Source organism: Mus caroli, unplaced genomic scaffold (genome assembly GCF_978045245.1).
Source record: "Mus caroli unplaced genomic scaffold, Mus_caroli_1 scaffold_20, whole genome shotgun sequence".
NCBI classification, from domain to species: Eukaryota; Metazoa; Chordata; class Mammalia; order Rodentia; family Muridae; genus Mus; species Mus caroli.
In genome coordinates this window covers 18,989,068-19,005,304 of record NW_028227275.1, presented here as the reverse complement: position 1 = coordinate 19,005,304, position 16,237 = coordinate 18,989,068, and the positions used below count along the sequence as shown (strand labels likewise).

Genomic DNA, 16,237 nt, shown 5'->3' with positions numbered 1-16,237 from the left:
TAGGAAAATAATGAAGAACATAATTCCTAGTGATACTCTACTCTACTCATCGATGGGTGCCTAGCCCAATCATTATCAAGGAGTCTTATTCTAGTAGCTGATGGGAGCAGAAGCAGAGACCTACAGCCAAACACTAGGAGGGTGGGAGGGACAGATGGAGGGAGGGAGGGAGGGAAGGGAACTGTGGATGTGATATATTGTATGAGAGAAAAATTTAAAAAAGGAGATGGTTATTGAATTAAACTGAATGTTTATGATAACAAGGGAGATGTATCAGAGGGTCAAGGTGCCCCGCTGCTTGTTGATCTGAGTTCGAGCCCCGAGAGCCACACAGTAGAGGGAGAGAACTGGCTTTTGCAAGTTGTCCTCAGACCTCCACTTGAGTGCCACAGCATGCACACATCCTCACATATACACACAGTACAACGAAAGAAAGAAAAAAACAGGAAAATAAATGGGGCAAAGTCAAGCTGAGGGGGGAGAGGCCAAGCCGAGAGGGGAGAGTTTCAAGGGGAATTTATGCTAGCAAACAAAAGCAGACCGAGAGGTTCACAGGCCAACGCCAGTTCTGGGCATAGGGCACGCCTGGCACTGGAGCCTCCCTGCCCCATCACCAAACACCCTGGTGGCTTGAGGATAGCAGAGAAACCCAGTGGGCCCCGGGGACCTCAGGGGCACAGGGGACGTTCGCATCTACTCACCGGCACTGGCCGCAGCATCCACAAAGGTACCGTTGCCTTGGTTGTGGAAGAGGAAGTTGGGCCCGTTCTCGTTGTCACAGAAGATATCTGAGGCACTGCTGCTGAGAATGGGGCCTACGCTGACACCCCGACCCGCTAGGAGAAGAGGAGCATCCACAGTGAGTGCCTGGTGCGCACCCACAGCGAGTGCCTGGTGCCCACCCACAGCGAGTGCCTGGTGCGCACCCACAGCGAGTGCCTGGTGCCCACCCACAGCGAGTGCCTGGTGCCCGGACCAGCCAAGGCACCAGATAAATTACTCTAAGGAAACAATTCAGAGAGACCTCAGGGAGCTGACCTTTGGGAGGCTTCCAACTGAGCTGGACCTCAGCTCCCAGTCTCCATAACTCTGGTCCCATTGAGGCCAAAGAGGAGCTAGATAGGACCACTTTGTGCCAATGGCTTCATTCCATGCCCCAGGAACACAGGGTGTGGTCATCATGCATACCAGATGAACCACAACATCTCCCAAACCAGCTCCATCCCGCTGTGAGGCACAGGCAGTTCACAGGACCCTCAACAGTGTCCCACTCCCACGGCAAGCCCTCAAACACACCTGTCAGAACCTATGCCTGTGTTTTGGGTTAAGAGTCTGTGGAAGTCAGCTCTACCTGCAGGCTCTGACAGGCTGTGGGTTCCAGCTGTAGGCCCAATGTTTATTTGGCCTTGGCTGATGTACTAAGCAGGTTTGTCCATTGATAGTGAACTGGCTGAACAGATTACGGTGTATCTGTATAGTGGAGCATTCTGCAGCCACTAAAAGGACTATGTAGATCCATATGTATTGACTTGGAGGAGTGCCAGTGATGGAAAGAAGAAGGAGAAGGAGGAGGGGGAGGGGGAGGGGGAGGGGGAGGGGGAGGGGGAGGGGGAGGGGGAGGGGGAGGAGGAGGAGGAGGAGGAGGAGAAGAAGAAGAAGAGAAGGAGGAGGAGGAGGAGCAACTTGGCAAGTTAACAGTTCTTTGTGATCTTACATTTATTTAGAAAAGAGATGAGAAAACTCTTAGTATTCCAGAATATACAGGTGTGTACAAGCTAGTTTGAATTTGGAGAAAAGTGAAGACATTTACACTGACTAGCTGGACCAGGAAGAACTAGGGAAAAGGAGAGATATGGTAATTGGTCCTTTCTTGAACATTTCCTGTTGTTTGGCTTGTAGCAACAACTCTTGCTTTTGTAGTCTGAGAGTGCAAAATTCAACAGAGTATTCACATTAAAAAAAGAAAGAAAAGAAAAAACCAACAACAACACAAATCAAGCCAGCTCTATGTTAGGCTTTGGGGACTAACATCAATGTTGAGCTCCTGATATGCAGAAGTCCAACCTTAGTGCACCCCGAACACATAGCCTTCGAACTCAGTGGGCTTCAAAGACAGCATCTGCTTCCTGGACCTCACCTGCTTCCTGGAAAAACCATCCACGTCTGGGAAGCCTCACCAGCCACGGGCCCTGGATGCTGGGCAATTGTTAAAATAGCCCACAAGGAACTAATGCAGATTCTCACAAGCTGCTGGAGTACAATTTGTTCCCCATTGAGCGTCAGTTTCTTCTGTTAAATGGGGGCTTTTCTGACCTGCCCTTTCTGTCTCAGCCCTTATAAAAATCAAATGAGAAGCGATGATGGCTTACAAGCATCCAACAAGAGGGAGCTGAAAACGAATCCCTAATCACAGTTGGAGGATGTTAGTACAACCACAAAGCAGTGTGGCATACCCTCAGAAAAATAAAAATGGAACTTCCATATACCATGGCAAATTTGCTGCTGGGCATACATTCTCCAAAGGAAGTGAAGGCAGTAGGGTCGAGAGTTTCTGCACTCCTGTGTTCACTATAGCAAGATTCGTGAGTGCCAATATGAATCTACCCTCAAGTCCATCAGAAGACCGAATAAAGAAACTGTGGTAATGTTTGTTATCCAGCCTGGAGGACAACGTGCCAAGCGGAGATGAGACACACATACAGGAATCCCTAAGGTGCGGAGTTCAAGCTACAGAAGCAGGGCACAGGGTGGAGTTACCAGGGTCTGGTGAGAGGAGAAGATGGGAAGGGAACAGTTAAACAGGGGGAGCTAAGTCAGAGAGACTATTATACAGTCTGGTGACTACCGTCAACAAGCACTTGCTGTTCTTGCTACTTATGATGGTGGGTCGTGAGTGACCTCCCCACAAGTGGAGAGTGATGCATGTTAGTTCAAGCCAGCTACTCCACAAGGAATAAGTATTTCAGGACATCACGTTGTGGATGATAAATATGGAGTTTTCAGAAGTCAATTTTTGAAATCTGAGGTGAGACCCATGGAGGCTCTGTGAAGCCTACAGCCTTACTGCGCAGCCTGGCCTGTGGAGCCTCTGCTGGGGCTTCTCAGAGACACAAAGACTCAAGCCCTGTTGAGTCCTGCATCTCATAAGACCACTGTGTGGTTTGTACGCCCCCTAAAGGATGAGGCATATTACTCTAAGGAACTAGCTATGATGACAAAAGGAAACTGGGAGGGGGTGGAGTTTTTAAGTAAATGAGAACTCTTGCAGAGCCATGTGGTAATGGCCAGGCCCATGGCCATCGAGGGAAGTGACTGAGCTCATCTGAGGAAACTGTTCTTGGGTGTCCATGGTCCTTCACCCTGAGAGATGCTCCCTGAAGAATTGTGGGGCTTTGTTCCTGATGTGAAGGGAGCTGGGACAGGGGCCCCAAAACGACTTCATCGCTTTCAGTACTCTGACTAGACTTCTTGCTAATGACTTCTAGGCTTCTTCTCACGGATTTGCTTTTCCCAGGTACTCAGTTTGTCTCAGAGGAGAGTCCAGTCTCAGGAAAATGAGCAGCCAACTCCCCATTGCTGCTCTCAGGAGGGGTCTCACAGAACATGAAGGCCGTGGAGTCAGGTGATGCCAGTGGAAAGGATGCTGAGAAAGGACCCGGGCATCATCCCTGCCTGTTAAAAAGCAGGGCTAGCAGCAGCTGTCCCTGCCCTGGCTACTGCCAGACTCCAGCCTAGGGGAAGGCTTCCAAGAGATTCCAGGTGGGACTCAGGATCTGCCACCATGCAACCCAGTCCTCCCCTCTCTGTGGCATCCTCCAGTTTCCTCTGCCTCTGGCGCCCAAGCTGTGACACATTCCCTTCATTTTCTACAAAGCAGGTTATTTCCCTTTTGGACAAATTTCTAAATCTTTCTAATTAACTAATTGGGTTGGGTTGAAGCCTTGCACCATTTGTAACCTGTAATTACTAGAAAATTGCCATGGTAACCACACTACTAATTAGCAGCAATTTATTGCCATAGCAACCGGACCATAACAGAGATGTTACCCACAACTCCTTTCTTGGCAAGTTGGCCACGCATTTGGGGAGCAGGTGAGTCCACAGTCAGGGAGCCAGCCTTTTGGGGCTCATTTCCAGAAACCTTAGGATATGGTCCAAACCAGGGTCTAAGGCAAGTCAGCCAGGTGCTGTGCCCCTTGCTGATGCCGTAAGATTAAATCTCGAAACCAACAGAAACATCCCATCATAACTGTATCCTTTCCGTCCTCCTCTTTGCCAGTCAGACAGAAGTAGCAGCATCTCCTCTCCCAGGACCCATCTCTGTTTTCCTTTCTGCTTTGTGACATCCATTTTCCCCCTCCTCTCCCTAGGCTCAGGGCTACCCAGACGGTTGCTGTTAGGGATATCTTTGTTTAGTCTTGGAGAACGACACCTTAATGAAGTTGACTCCACCCCTTTCAATGGATTCTTTACTGTCTGGGGCCAGCACCTTCTCTCAGAGACACATGGCTCCCCAGCTGAGCCTGCTGGGCTGTGCTGGTGAAAGGACTCAGGGTCACCTCATCCAGGGTTGAGCTGTGTGACCTTGGACATATCACTTAACCTTTCTAGGCTTCTGTTTTCTCATCTATGAAGTAAACTGGTAATAATAATAGCTCCTTCCCAGGGGTGTCATAAATATTAAGTGGGATGAATTTTGGAAGGTACCTTGGAAAATGTCAGGTGCCACACAGTCATTAGCTGGGACTATTTACCACCTGCTGAGTGAATAATATCACTTTATTTTTGCCCAGCACTTCAAGCTTCAAAGGCCCCTTTGTTATGCTGTTGGGCTTTGAATGTTTATCTCTCTCCCCATCCTTCCCAAGGACATGTGTCCACTCTGACAAGTCTGTCTGAGAGGCTGGGGGCTCCAGGGGGGTAGTGACCCCCACTTTAGTCCCCACTTCCTCTGGCCACCTATCAGGCTTCCCTGTTTGTTCATTGGACCCAATTCCTATGGGGAACCCTTGGCTATTCTCAGTCCCTGCATCTCTAGACCTCTGAGCCCCAGTGCTTTGACTGTGGTCTCAAGTATGATTCTGGTGCAAGGGGTCCACCTCCTGGCTCTCAGGGATGGTATGGAGAGGGAAGGGAGAGGCTATGGGTGGAGCATGCACTCAACTGCTCCAACTATGGGTTGTTGACCCAGGCATGAAGCAGCAGACTGGGATCCAGGTTCCTAGGAAGGGCATCTGGGTTTTGTGCAGGGCCATTGCCTCTCTCTGGCTTCAGGAACTTGGGAAAGTGTCCTCCGGGTATTATTCCTCTGCACTGCAAAATGTAGGAGGTGGGGTAGGGTGGTGAGAAGGCCCTTGAGATTTTACTTTTCAACGTGTTGAAACAGTTGGAACATGTTGGAGGTGGTTTCCTGCCCCACATCCGACTGTTCCTCATCAATGGGGTACAGACCTGTGACACTCTCCTGTGAGAATCTTGTAGAAAACAAGGTTCTTGTGGACACCAAGGTCCATAGGCTGCCAAGAGCATCCAAGATATTATAAAGGAGTTGATCTAAGATGCTGGAAAATGTACGAGGTAGAGAGATGAAGTAGATGGAGAAGGGGCAATGGGTAAGGTGTAAACAGGGCCTCCCTCTCTACATTTGCTTTCTGCAGAATTCCAAATTGAGGTGCTGATGCTGCTGTGTTGGTGGTGGGCAAGCCTGCTGATGTCGGCAAGGCTGGACCGTGAGACTACGTGGGTGCCGATACTGTGAGACAAGGACACTCCTGATCAGCTCAGGCCTCTCCAACCCCTTTCCCTAGAAGGTTTCCAATCTGCCACCAGAGGCTGTAGGAAGAAGGGCCCTTCTTCCTGGGTCCACCCTGCATCAAGGAGGCAAGCAGAAGCTGTGTGAGGCCAGAACAGTCAAATGACTGGAAGAAAGAGTCTGGGGCTTCTGCTCTGTGCGCTGGGCAAGGGTGCAGACATCTCACATTAAGTGTCCCAACACCCAGAGGTGTGTCTCGTCACCACCGCCTTCTTAGCCGAGAAATAACAAATTGCATATGTTTATCACATGCAGCATGGTTTTGGAGAATGCATATGCTATGAAATGGCTAGAATGGGCTAATTAGCATATGCATGATCTCACATATTTATTATTTAAATTTCTCGAACACTTAGAATCTATCTTCTTGGCATGGCGCAAGAATACAGTAGATTGTTATTAACTGTGGTCACTGTAGTGTACAATAGACCTCCTGAACGCACTTGTCCAGTGTAATGAAAGTGTTGTTTATTTTGGCAAATACGTCTTCAATACCCTCCCGTTCCCTCTATTTTCCAGGTGTAGAAACTGAGGCTTACACGGGAGCAATCACAAGTGGCAGGTGATAGGGTCTCAGCTCAAACACTCATGCTGTTCCCTCTGCTTGCCTTTCTAACACATCGGCTCGGGTTTCCTCTCAACAGGGAGGGGACCGTACTGGCACCTTGTGATAGAGCCACTAGTGTCCTTTCTTTACAGTCTCTTGAGACCACTGGGGGAAATGCGTGTGAAAAGTGTGAGTCTATCAAACATCTATGCACTTCAGAACCAGGATAGACCCCTGTGACAATCGTACACTGCACCTGACACTCCCGGTAAATGGTTCCTGTGTATGCTGGACTTTGGGAACCCCTCTGGGGATCCTCCTGGGGTTTCTGGACCTGGCTGAGGTACCTGTCTCTCTAGCCTTGTCTGGTCCTGGCTGCTAGTGTTGGCTGAGCTACAGCTATCTAGATAGCTGACACCCACCTGGAAACCTGAGAGGCTCCTCAGCCCCCACCCGGCAGACACCAGTCATTGCTGCTGATGGGGATCTGCCAGAAGGGCTCAGCTGGGCTTTGGGCCTCTCCGTCTCCTCCAATAATGACTTCCTATAAATCAGATCTGCCCTCCGCTTTGTTCCACACTGCTCCCAGCCAACAGCAGAACTCTCCACCCAACATCATAAATCCACCTCCATTTTCTTTCCAAATTTCCTTAAAGGCTTCTTTAATCACCACCTTGCAGCCTGGGCAGATGCTCCCTCAAAGGGGGTGTGGCCTGAGTGCAGAGGTCCTGGGAAAAGGGTAGGGCCTGGGAGAGGGAGACCATGTGCAGAGGGAAGAAGGATGACGGTGACAGAAAGCTGCACTCCATTTGGGGATGAGATAAAGATGCCCGCCTGCATGGTGCCCAGGCGGGAAGACACAGACTTCCTGCCTCCATGACAGGTGGGCTGGCTCTCTCAGCTCCATCCTCGAGCTAGCTCAAGGCCCCAGGAGATGCCCAGCAGAGAAGCCTGGTGCCACTGTGTCAGAGCCACAGGCCCAGGCCATGGACTAGGCATTCCCCATGTTATTTCCTTCTCCAAAACACTGTGAAGGTAGAATTTGTGTGGGGAGAGGTCATTGTCTTCTATGGTTGTCCAGGCCAGCATGGGCCTGCTCCCTTTAGCCACTCTGCTAGTTGGTCAAGGTGCCTGGTGAGATACCACAAGACTGCTGCTCTCTCCTATGCCAAACCCTCTGCGGGACGGACACCACTTCTCAGGGTTCCCACACATCTCAGCTCCCAGCCTTTCCTGGTTCCAAGCGGTCTCTGATAGTTGAAGAGGCCTTGGAGTGATTAGGGAGCCACAGCAAGGGACAGCAGGCTCTCTACTGCCACTGTGGGTGCCAGCAGCTCAGGTTCAGACACCCTCCAGGGGCTCAGTCCCCTGAGAGCAGGCATTTCAGCCACTAGATGGCACTGTGACCCAGCAGAGTGGTAGTGGATGCCAGAATCAATAGTGTCTGGAGAGATCTCCCTTCCCCCCTCCTGCACAACTAACAACTTGTGTGTGGTTTGCGTGCCATTGCTCTCCAGCCCCCCACCACTGCAGCCTGCTGTCCTGAGCACCCCAGGCCAGACAGCTGCTTTGGCCTGACAACCTGCGTACGCAGTTCAGGGCCTGTCTACCAATGCATACCCAGAGGGTAAGGGGCCTTCCCTTTACCAGCTGGGAGCAGCTTGCTCTAGTTGGAGGTCATCAGAACGGTCGGCTGGTTATGGCTGGTTTAAGCATCAGGACATAGGGCCCCAAGTGCTGGCTTTCTCCAAGTCTCCTAAGTGACCTTGTACAAGTCCTTTCTGCTCTTTGGACCTAGTCTGATCCCTTGGCAAATGGGAGGTCCTGGTGGCTGCCCTCAAAAAAAAAAAAAAAAAGGGAGCTCTGTGGCTTGGCTGCAGAAGCCTCAGTTTCCTGAAGCACATCTGGCCACTGCTTGCTTCTCCCTCCCAGCCTGCTTAGGCCTTGCTTGTCCCTCCTGGCTTCCCAGACCCCTTCCTTGCACTATTCTGGCGATGAGCGCTGGCCACCTGCCCAGAGTCTTGGCCATTGGGCTGGGCTCAGCATAGTGGCCCTTACATTGGGGGTTCATTCCTAGGGCTCAAGGGAGCACTCCGGGGCCATTTCCCAGCCAGATGTCCATGTGTCATTAACCGAGTGACAAGTGGGGGTTGCAGGATAATGTTGGGGGGCTGGGGAAGGCGGGCAGACAGAACAGTAACTTGGTAGGCCAAATTGGTTCTTGCCAGCCAAATAGCTTCTGGAAGTCTGCAGAACTGCTCTTATGTGTCCTCTGGGTATGCCAGCTGCCCCGGCCTCCTCCATCCCTCCACAGAAGCTGCTGCCCCCGCCTTGGGTTGCCCTATCCTTCCAGCACGGCCAGCACAGTTGGCTGGGGCTCCCATCGCATCTCTGCTCCTCAGCTGTCTTTGCTTGCACCCCTCCTATCCCTCCTGGGTTCTGTGCCAGCCCAGCCAGCATGAACAATGCCCCCTTCATGCTCCAGCCTCCTGAATTCTTCCATTCTGCGTGTAATGCACTCTCCCCGTCCTTGCCTCCCTTCCATCTCATCATTTTCAAGTGTTTCATCCCCCAGCCCATACCCCTCCCTCTCCTGCAAGATCAAGGCACTTAATTGCCAAGCCAGCCCAGTACACAGAACTGGGAGCTTACTCAGAAAAATTGACTGTACCAATCTGGGCTGAAGCGCCTCATGTTTATTCTTCTTCCCAGGGAAACATGGTTTATTACTGACACTCAGCCTCTCCGCCACACGTTTATGCCCAGGGCTCTCAGGCACATTGATGGGGCTTGAGCCATGCAAACTATTTTATTGTCTAGTCATTTGTCCCCGAAAACTTTGTCAGATAGGCCAGCATCAATCTCTGTCTCTCATGGAGGTGGCGAGTCGGCTGGGTAAGGACACCGTTCACTCCTGCAGCCTTTCCAGCATGCTACCATCCCAGTGTCTGGAGGAAGGGAGAGGCCCACTTCATCTCCCCTGCCACTTTCCAGCTCCACAAGCCTTGAGTGTAGGCTGGCCGACGCTGTGGTAGTGTCTGTGGTATAACTTGGAGCAGATGTACGGGGAAGGCTAGCTAACGGGAGGATTTCTACATCCCAACTGCAAGGCGGGTGTGAACGAGACCAAGTTGTTATGCACAGGCCTGGCTTCCTGATTTTTGGCACTCACCACAGGAACTGGATGGCTCTGCCATCAACAGCCCTACTGGCAGATTATCAGAGTTTAGTCAGCAGCCCTGCTGGAATTAGAAAAACAGCCTTCCCTAGAAAGAGCTCCTGTCAGAGGCTCTCTCTGACAATAGGTCCCCCATCCAGAAAGTTGAGGGGGGAGCGCACCTTCCATAAAAAGTGCGGGAGAGGGTTTGGAACAAGAACACAATTCTTTGAGCTCAGTTATCCGAGACGGGACCCAGCCGGAGCTTAGGGACTTAGCGCTCAATTCCTGGCCGCTTATGTGTGAGTAAATAATTTCATCTGCTGTTGGGCAATAAAGAAAGCTTTAAATCTCAACTCCTGTGATCTGTCAGATTTCTCCAATGCAGTCTGCTCACTCATCACTGGGGTTACAGCAGGGGAGGGGGCACGGGGTTCCTGGGACAGGATACATGGTGTTCTTTCCCTTTCACTTCATGCCTGCTGTACGGTGTCCCCACCCCGCCAAGCTCACACCTGCCAAGGATCTCACCTCCCCTTTGGAGGGGCAGCATACATGGTGGGAAGGGAAAATGCCTTCCTCCCTGCTCAGGGATTATAAACCTTCTCTGTCCTCCTGGTTGCTGATGACTTAGACACAGTGCTCTGCAGGGCCCCGGCCCCCCGGCCCCAGCCCTTCTGCTAACGACTCGGCTTACCTGTGTACTTGCTGACCCCAGCCTCAGCTGCCACGTCCCTGAGTGCCAGGATCCCCCGGGACAGGTCACTGGCCTCAGGGTCCATTTCGATGAGGGCATCAGGCCCCACATCACCATAGGCATAGTTGGCTATGTAGATAGAGTATCTTCCGGAGCCCTGAGGAAGAAGAAAAGGAGGAGGGTGAGAAGCCCTGGCCATGCTAGCCCTGGCTTCCCCAGGATTTGTCCCCACCCCAGGGATCATAGCTTCATCAGTGGGTTGAAGCCTGTGCCGCTACAACCCTGACAGGTGCTCATCACAAAAGCTGCGTGCGAATGACGACCCCCCCACACGCCCCTTCTCGAGCCAGACAACAAAGCAGCCTCTCTTGTTCTATCCTGATCCAGAAGAACACATCTCTCCCTCTCCCCCACAACCACCTTTTTATAGACAATTTTCTAATGTGCCTCCCTCCAGCTGAGCTCGCTCCAGCTGCCAGCCAGGGTAGCTGCTCAATAAATATTTGCTGATTGATTGATCTACCAGTTCCCATTATTCTCCGTCTCTCTCTCTCTCTCTCTCTCCCATTCAAGCCCACTCCAGCCAAGATGACAAGCAAATTCCTGAGCCTGCTCCCTCTCCTCCTTCCAGGAAAGGCACAGATTCGCGGGGTCTTCCATCTGCCTTCCACTCCCATCTCCCTATATTATCAAGAGGAGATGTTTCACTGTTTTGGCCTTTATAATACTGTCTCCGTTTTTTTTCCCCCCTTCATAAGAAGGGGAAGCCTGGGGCACTGGCTTTTCCTTCAGTAGCCGTTCTCAGTAGTCCAAACCCCACAGATAAGATTCCTTTATGCCTGTTATTATAATGGTGTTCCTTCTTCCCAGGAGATACACAGTTTCTAAATCTGTTTCCAGCGTCCCCATTATCTTCTCATCTCTTCTGTCCAGAAGGTATTTCTCCAGCTCGTACGGTCTATAGGGTGCTCTTCACACCTTGTAAATTCTGAACCCACAGACCCTGTCCTTGGGTGGCTTAGAGTCTAGTGTGGAAGGACAGCTAGAGCAGAAAGGGAACAAGCTGAGCTTGAGCTGACAAGGTGATGCTGTGGTCCTCATTGGCTTCTGTTTGCTTCATTCTCTTATCCTACAGCATCTCTATCGGGCCAGGGTCCTCACTCCACTCCTTCTTAGGACCATTTTCTCTGGGGTTGGGGGAGCTGATCCAGAGACACTCAAGTGTGCGTGACTTGGTGGCTGAGGACAGGGAAAGACGCTTAGAGTTTCCAGGGACACAGAGATGTCAAAACCACACCCAAGTGCATGGCAGATGTAAGGCACAGGGTCTTCTGGTTGGCAGCCTGGAGGCCGGCACCTCGCTATGCCAACTTTAGGAAAGGTTTTCTAAGAAGGGTCCAAGCCAGTGAGTCAGAGGGGAAGAACCATCCGGGCAGAGACAGGGAATGGTGGGTGCACGGAAGGTATGGTTCAGTGTCACCAGAAGCTAAAACACAAGGCAGGAAGTGTTAGGAGATGAAGTTGGAGACTGGGAGGTTGTTGCCCGAAAGCCTCACTGCCTCTTCTCCTTGGATTATTGAATTTCAACCCTGGTATCTGGGAATCAATGCTTTATAGGTTCCATGACTCAAAGTGGTCCCTAGATAGCACCCCTGATGCCATCTGGGAGACAGTATTAGAACTAAAGAACCCCAGGGCCCACCCCAGACTTACAGGAATCTATATTTTAATAAGACCCCACAGGACACTTAGGCAAACTAAAATTTAGGATGCTTTACGACCCATTGGCTTCTCGATAGAGGAAAACTTTGAAAGGTTCTCACTCCTACCTACTCCAGGAGCTTGATGTGAGTGTGTGTGTGTGTGTGTGTGTGTGTGTGTGTGTGTGTGTGTTTGTGTGTGACTTGAGGTGATTGGATGAAGAAAGAAGAGGACCAAAGGGAAAGGTGCACCAGGGTGAACCATTCCTGACTCCACCACCTGTTTAACAAGCCCATCAGCAAATGGACAATTAAGTCCACATGGGCTGAAATGCGCTCTGCTACAAATTAGGAGATTTATATAATTCAGTTTTACCTAGATCCTTACTTCAATTCATCAGGGTGATAAAGCAGATAAACACAGACATATTATAGCTATAGAAGATTGCAGAAATTCACATGTGAACTTGACCACAGTAATTCTGAGAGGGTGAGATGATTGCAGGAGGTGTTTCTGGAGCTCTGGGTCTAGAGGAAGGTACAGAGGTGTTTCTGGATGCAGAGCTAACAGTGGAATCACCTGGAGGGCTGGTTTAATACAGACTCTTGGCCCCATTCCTAGGGCTTCCAACCCAAAAGATCTAGAATGGGCCTGTAGTATGTGCATGTCTACCAGACTTCCAGGTGCTGCTGAGGCTGTAGCTTAGTGGCACAGTGGTTACCTAGAATGAATGAGGTCCTCAGTTCAAAACCCAGTACTACCAGGAAAAGGGAGAGGGAAACAGATTTGTGGGGGCATGTTGCTGCCGCTGGCTAGTGACTCTAGATTCTGAAAAGCACCAGTCAGAGGCTACTAGCCTAGTCCTGGTCTAGCCTCAGGCCCCGGATGACTCTTTAGCCGTGGGCACGTCCATCAAGGCCTGCAGGCTGCCTCTTGCATGTGCTAAATGCGGGGGCGGAGGGGGTGGTGGTGGTGGGGGGGGCAGGGTGTCTGAGAAGCCGGAATGAGACAATGTATGTGAAAGGTCTCCAAGAAGATAAAAAAACGCAATATAAACATGAGGCATAATCGTTATTGACCAGGGAACGCTTCTTGTAAGAGATCAGCTTTGAGCTCCATCCAGGAAGGTGAGTGAGTGACGGGACAGCTGGAGATAAAGGGCAGGAGATGGCTCCGGATCTGGAGCAGAGCATGAAGAAGGGACTTGTGGCTAGGCAGTGACAGACTCCCCTCAGCACGTTACCACCCTTGCCAGTCCCCATGAGTTGAACTGTGTCTCTGGCATTTCTGATTCAGCGGGTCTGAGGGATGCAGCAGGCAGGGCCTGTGCTTTTTAGTGCACACACAGAGTCCAGAGGAGGATGTTGTGTGTCTCATTCTACACTGACCACCACATTTCTCCTGCGACAGGGTTTCTTCCTGAACCTGGAACTTGGCTGGTGGCCAGCAATCCCAGGAACCCCCCTGTTTCTAACCCCCAGAGCACCAGGATTGCAAGCACTTGTAGAACCACCCCTGGCTTTTTACACAGCGTCCTGGGATTTGAACTCAGGCCCTTGTGCTTGTGCAGCAAGCACTCTTACCTGCAGAGTCATCCCCCTCACCTCTGAATCTCCATTCCTCACAGTGCTTGTGCTAACAATAGTCTGAGGGCCACACTCTGAGAACCACTGAGCAGCTAGCCCAGACACCCCCAGGTTGGGGGTGGGGGTTAAGTGAAGATGGCTTGAATGGGGTGGGGGTCGTCAGGAAAGCCTGTCTATTATCATGTACCCAGAGCTGGGGTAGCAGGGGGATGAAAAGGGGGTTTGCTCTGCTTTCGGGCAGACAGAGTTCAATTCCCAGCTGTGCCTGCCATTTATTATGTGACCAAGGTCAAGTTGTTTAATTGCTCCAAGCCTTAATTTCCATATCTGTAAAAGGTGATAATGGTAGCTTGTACCCCATGGGCTTATTGTAAAGATTCAGAAAGAAGAGGCCTGTGACGTGGGCATCCGTGCATGGTTGGTTGCACAAGGGTGGGCCGCTTTTGTCTTCTGTCCTTTGCCACTGCTTTTTGTGTTTTCTATGCCACGCTGCATTCCTGTCTTCTAGCTTCTGCATTGGCCTTGGTCTCTCCCAGTTCATTCCGTACAATTCCTTGGACCCAGGAATGGGCGTAGTGGTGGGACCCAGAAAGCACCTCTTCCCGTGGTGGTGATCCACTGAAAGGTTTTTTTTTTTCCTCCAGTTCTCCAAGGTCTTGGAGGATGGAGTGAGGCCAGGCTGGGAGCAGACAGCTTCTGAGCACCGCCCGCTGTGCAGAGGGACGACGCCCTCTCCCTTTTGCCTTCCCCACAATGCTTTTGTCCCATGGTTAAATGCCAGTGTGAGGATGACCTTGCTAGGACATAGAGTGTATCTCGGTGATTAACCTCCACTCCTCCCTCCAGTTCCGGGAGAACCTTCCACTTTGGCCAGTGTGGGAGGTTAAGTCCTGACGAGAGAGGCGGGGAAACAGAAGGAGTGTGGACAAGATCCCCAGCTGTGACCAGACCTGCCACCTATGGCCCTCCACCTCCCAGGGCTCTTCAGACCCACTTCACTGTCCCCTCCCACCAGGCAGGAGTCCAGGTGGCATGGATTCAGGTCAGGGCTAAATGTGGCTTCACAGCCCAGCTTGGCTCCTCTCCCCAGCACCAGCTTGTTAAGAAATAAATATTTATACCTGGCACCTGCCTTCTCCTAAGGCCTGGAGGCCCCTGCTGCGAACATTCTCGCTGAATCCCCAATCCCTCTGTGCCATCTCTTGGAGCCCACCCCTTCAGCCCCACAACTGTGGAGCAGGGCAGCAGCTGTGCCCTCGCTGCCGTGATTATTGTTATAGCACCAAGCAGGTGGGTGGCAGGAGAACAGGTGACAGGTGGACAAATCACATCCCCAGAAGTCGCTGTCTACGGTAGGGCTGCTGGGACCCAGCTCCAGGCACAGACAAGAGCTCCTCTCCTTGCTTCCAATTCAGCCACGCTTCCCCATGTCTTGGGTTGGACACAGGAAGGGGGTTGATGGAACCATTGATGAACTAAGGTTCTAGAACATTCAGGTAACCCTGCCTTGACCACTTCTGCACTCCCCTGTCGCACCTTCAATATTATAAAGATATGGACAGGGTCACATGACTCAATGCCTAGCTCACTGAAGCATTTAATTGAATGAATGAGCACCCCATTTAGTATTGGACTTTGCTTCATGTCTTAGGCATGTCACTGATCTTATTTTGGTTCCCCAGTTAAGCCACTTAGTATCTTGCTTCTATTGTGTGTGGGACAACGGGAGCTACCAAGGTGGGACAGCCTTGGGCCCTCTGCTTCCTCCCAGGCCCTCCTGGGCCCTTGCACTTACCGTCCTGTCTACACAGGCCACGGAGCGTCCCGCAAAGAGGCTGGCCACTCCACGGGCCACATTGACGTCATCACTCAGGATGTCTTCCCACCGGTTATTTCGGAATTTGAACAACTTGTCTGTGTATGTGGCCACACCTGGAGAGAGGAAGCAAGGATGGCTGGTGGACAGTGGACAGGACACAGGGAGACTCTGGTTCTGTCTCCTGGCATTTGCTACAAGGAGGCTGGGGCTGAAGGTATCTTATGGTTAAAGGCAGGGAGGCTCTCTGCAGGCAAAGCTCCTTTCTAGTTGTGAACTTGACTCTAGCAGGCACCAGAAGAGAGGCTCAGGCTAAGGGAGACAGCAATTATAAGCCTAAGGTTTAGAATCAGTGAACAGAAGTTCCAGTCTCCGTTAGACCTAGATTCCAGACTCTGGGCAGGTTGCTCAGCGTCTCCAGGATTCAGTTTCCTTATCTGTTCATGGGGATGACAGTAGCCACATTCAAGTTTGCTGAGGAATGCATGAGGGGCTGTACATGGAATGCTTAGCCCAGTGTCCCCCTAAGGGGAGCTCTTATCAGGTGAAAATGAGTCCTCCCTTCTAAATACGAGCCACTTACCAGACAGCAGATCCCCAGTTCACAGGCTGGTAGTCTGTGGATGTATTTGAATGAGAGTGTGAGTGTGGCATAAGAATGGGTAAGTGTGCAAGACTGGGGCGTGCGAGCGAGAGTGAATGTGGGAGAGCGAGTGAATGTGAGTGTGAAAGTCAATGTTCAGGATGGATGCGCTAGTTTGAGCACAAGCACGTGTGCAGCCGAGTGTGAGGGAATGCACAGGGTTAAGTGTGCACTGGTGGGAGACCGGGAATGGATGTGTGAGAGAATACAGACAAGTGTAGGAGGGGGTGTGATGGAGTGTCGTGCATGTGTGAATGCGTGCAGCAGCAGCACTGTGT

General features: G+C 51.3%; 1 protein-coding gene across 1 annotated transcript in view; it reads right to left on the bottom strand.

Moving 5' to 3' along the window:
- The window catches only part of Crtac1 (cartilage acidic protein 1), a 145,172-nt gene that overhangs the window by 24,808 nt on the left and 104,127 nt on the right, over window positions 1-16,237 (bottom strand). Inside the window, exons 4-6 of the mRNA XM_021151716.2 lie at window positions 15,296-15,432; window positions 10,214-10,370; window positions 702-836 (exon numbers count right to left, since the gene is read on the bottom strand). Coding sequence (XP_021007375.1) covers window positions 702-836; window positions 10,214-10,370; window positions 15,296-15,432 — 429 coding nt within the window. The remainder of the gene's footprint in view (window positions 1-701; window positions 837-10,213; window positions 10,371-15,295; window positions 15,433-16,237) is intronic.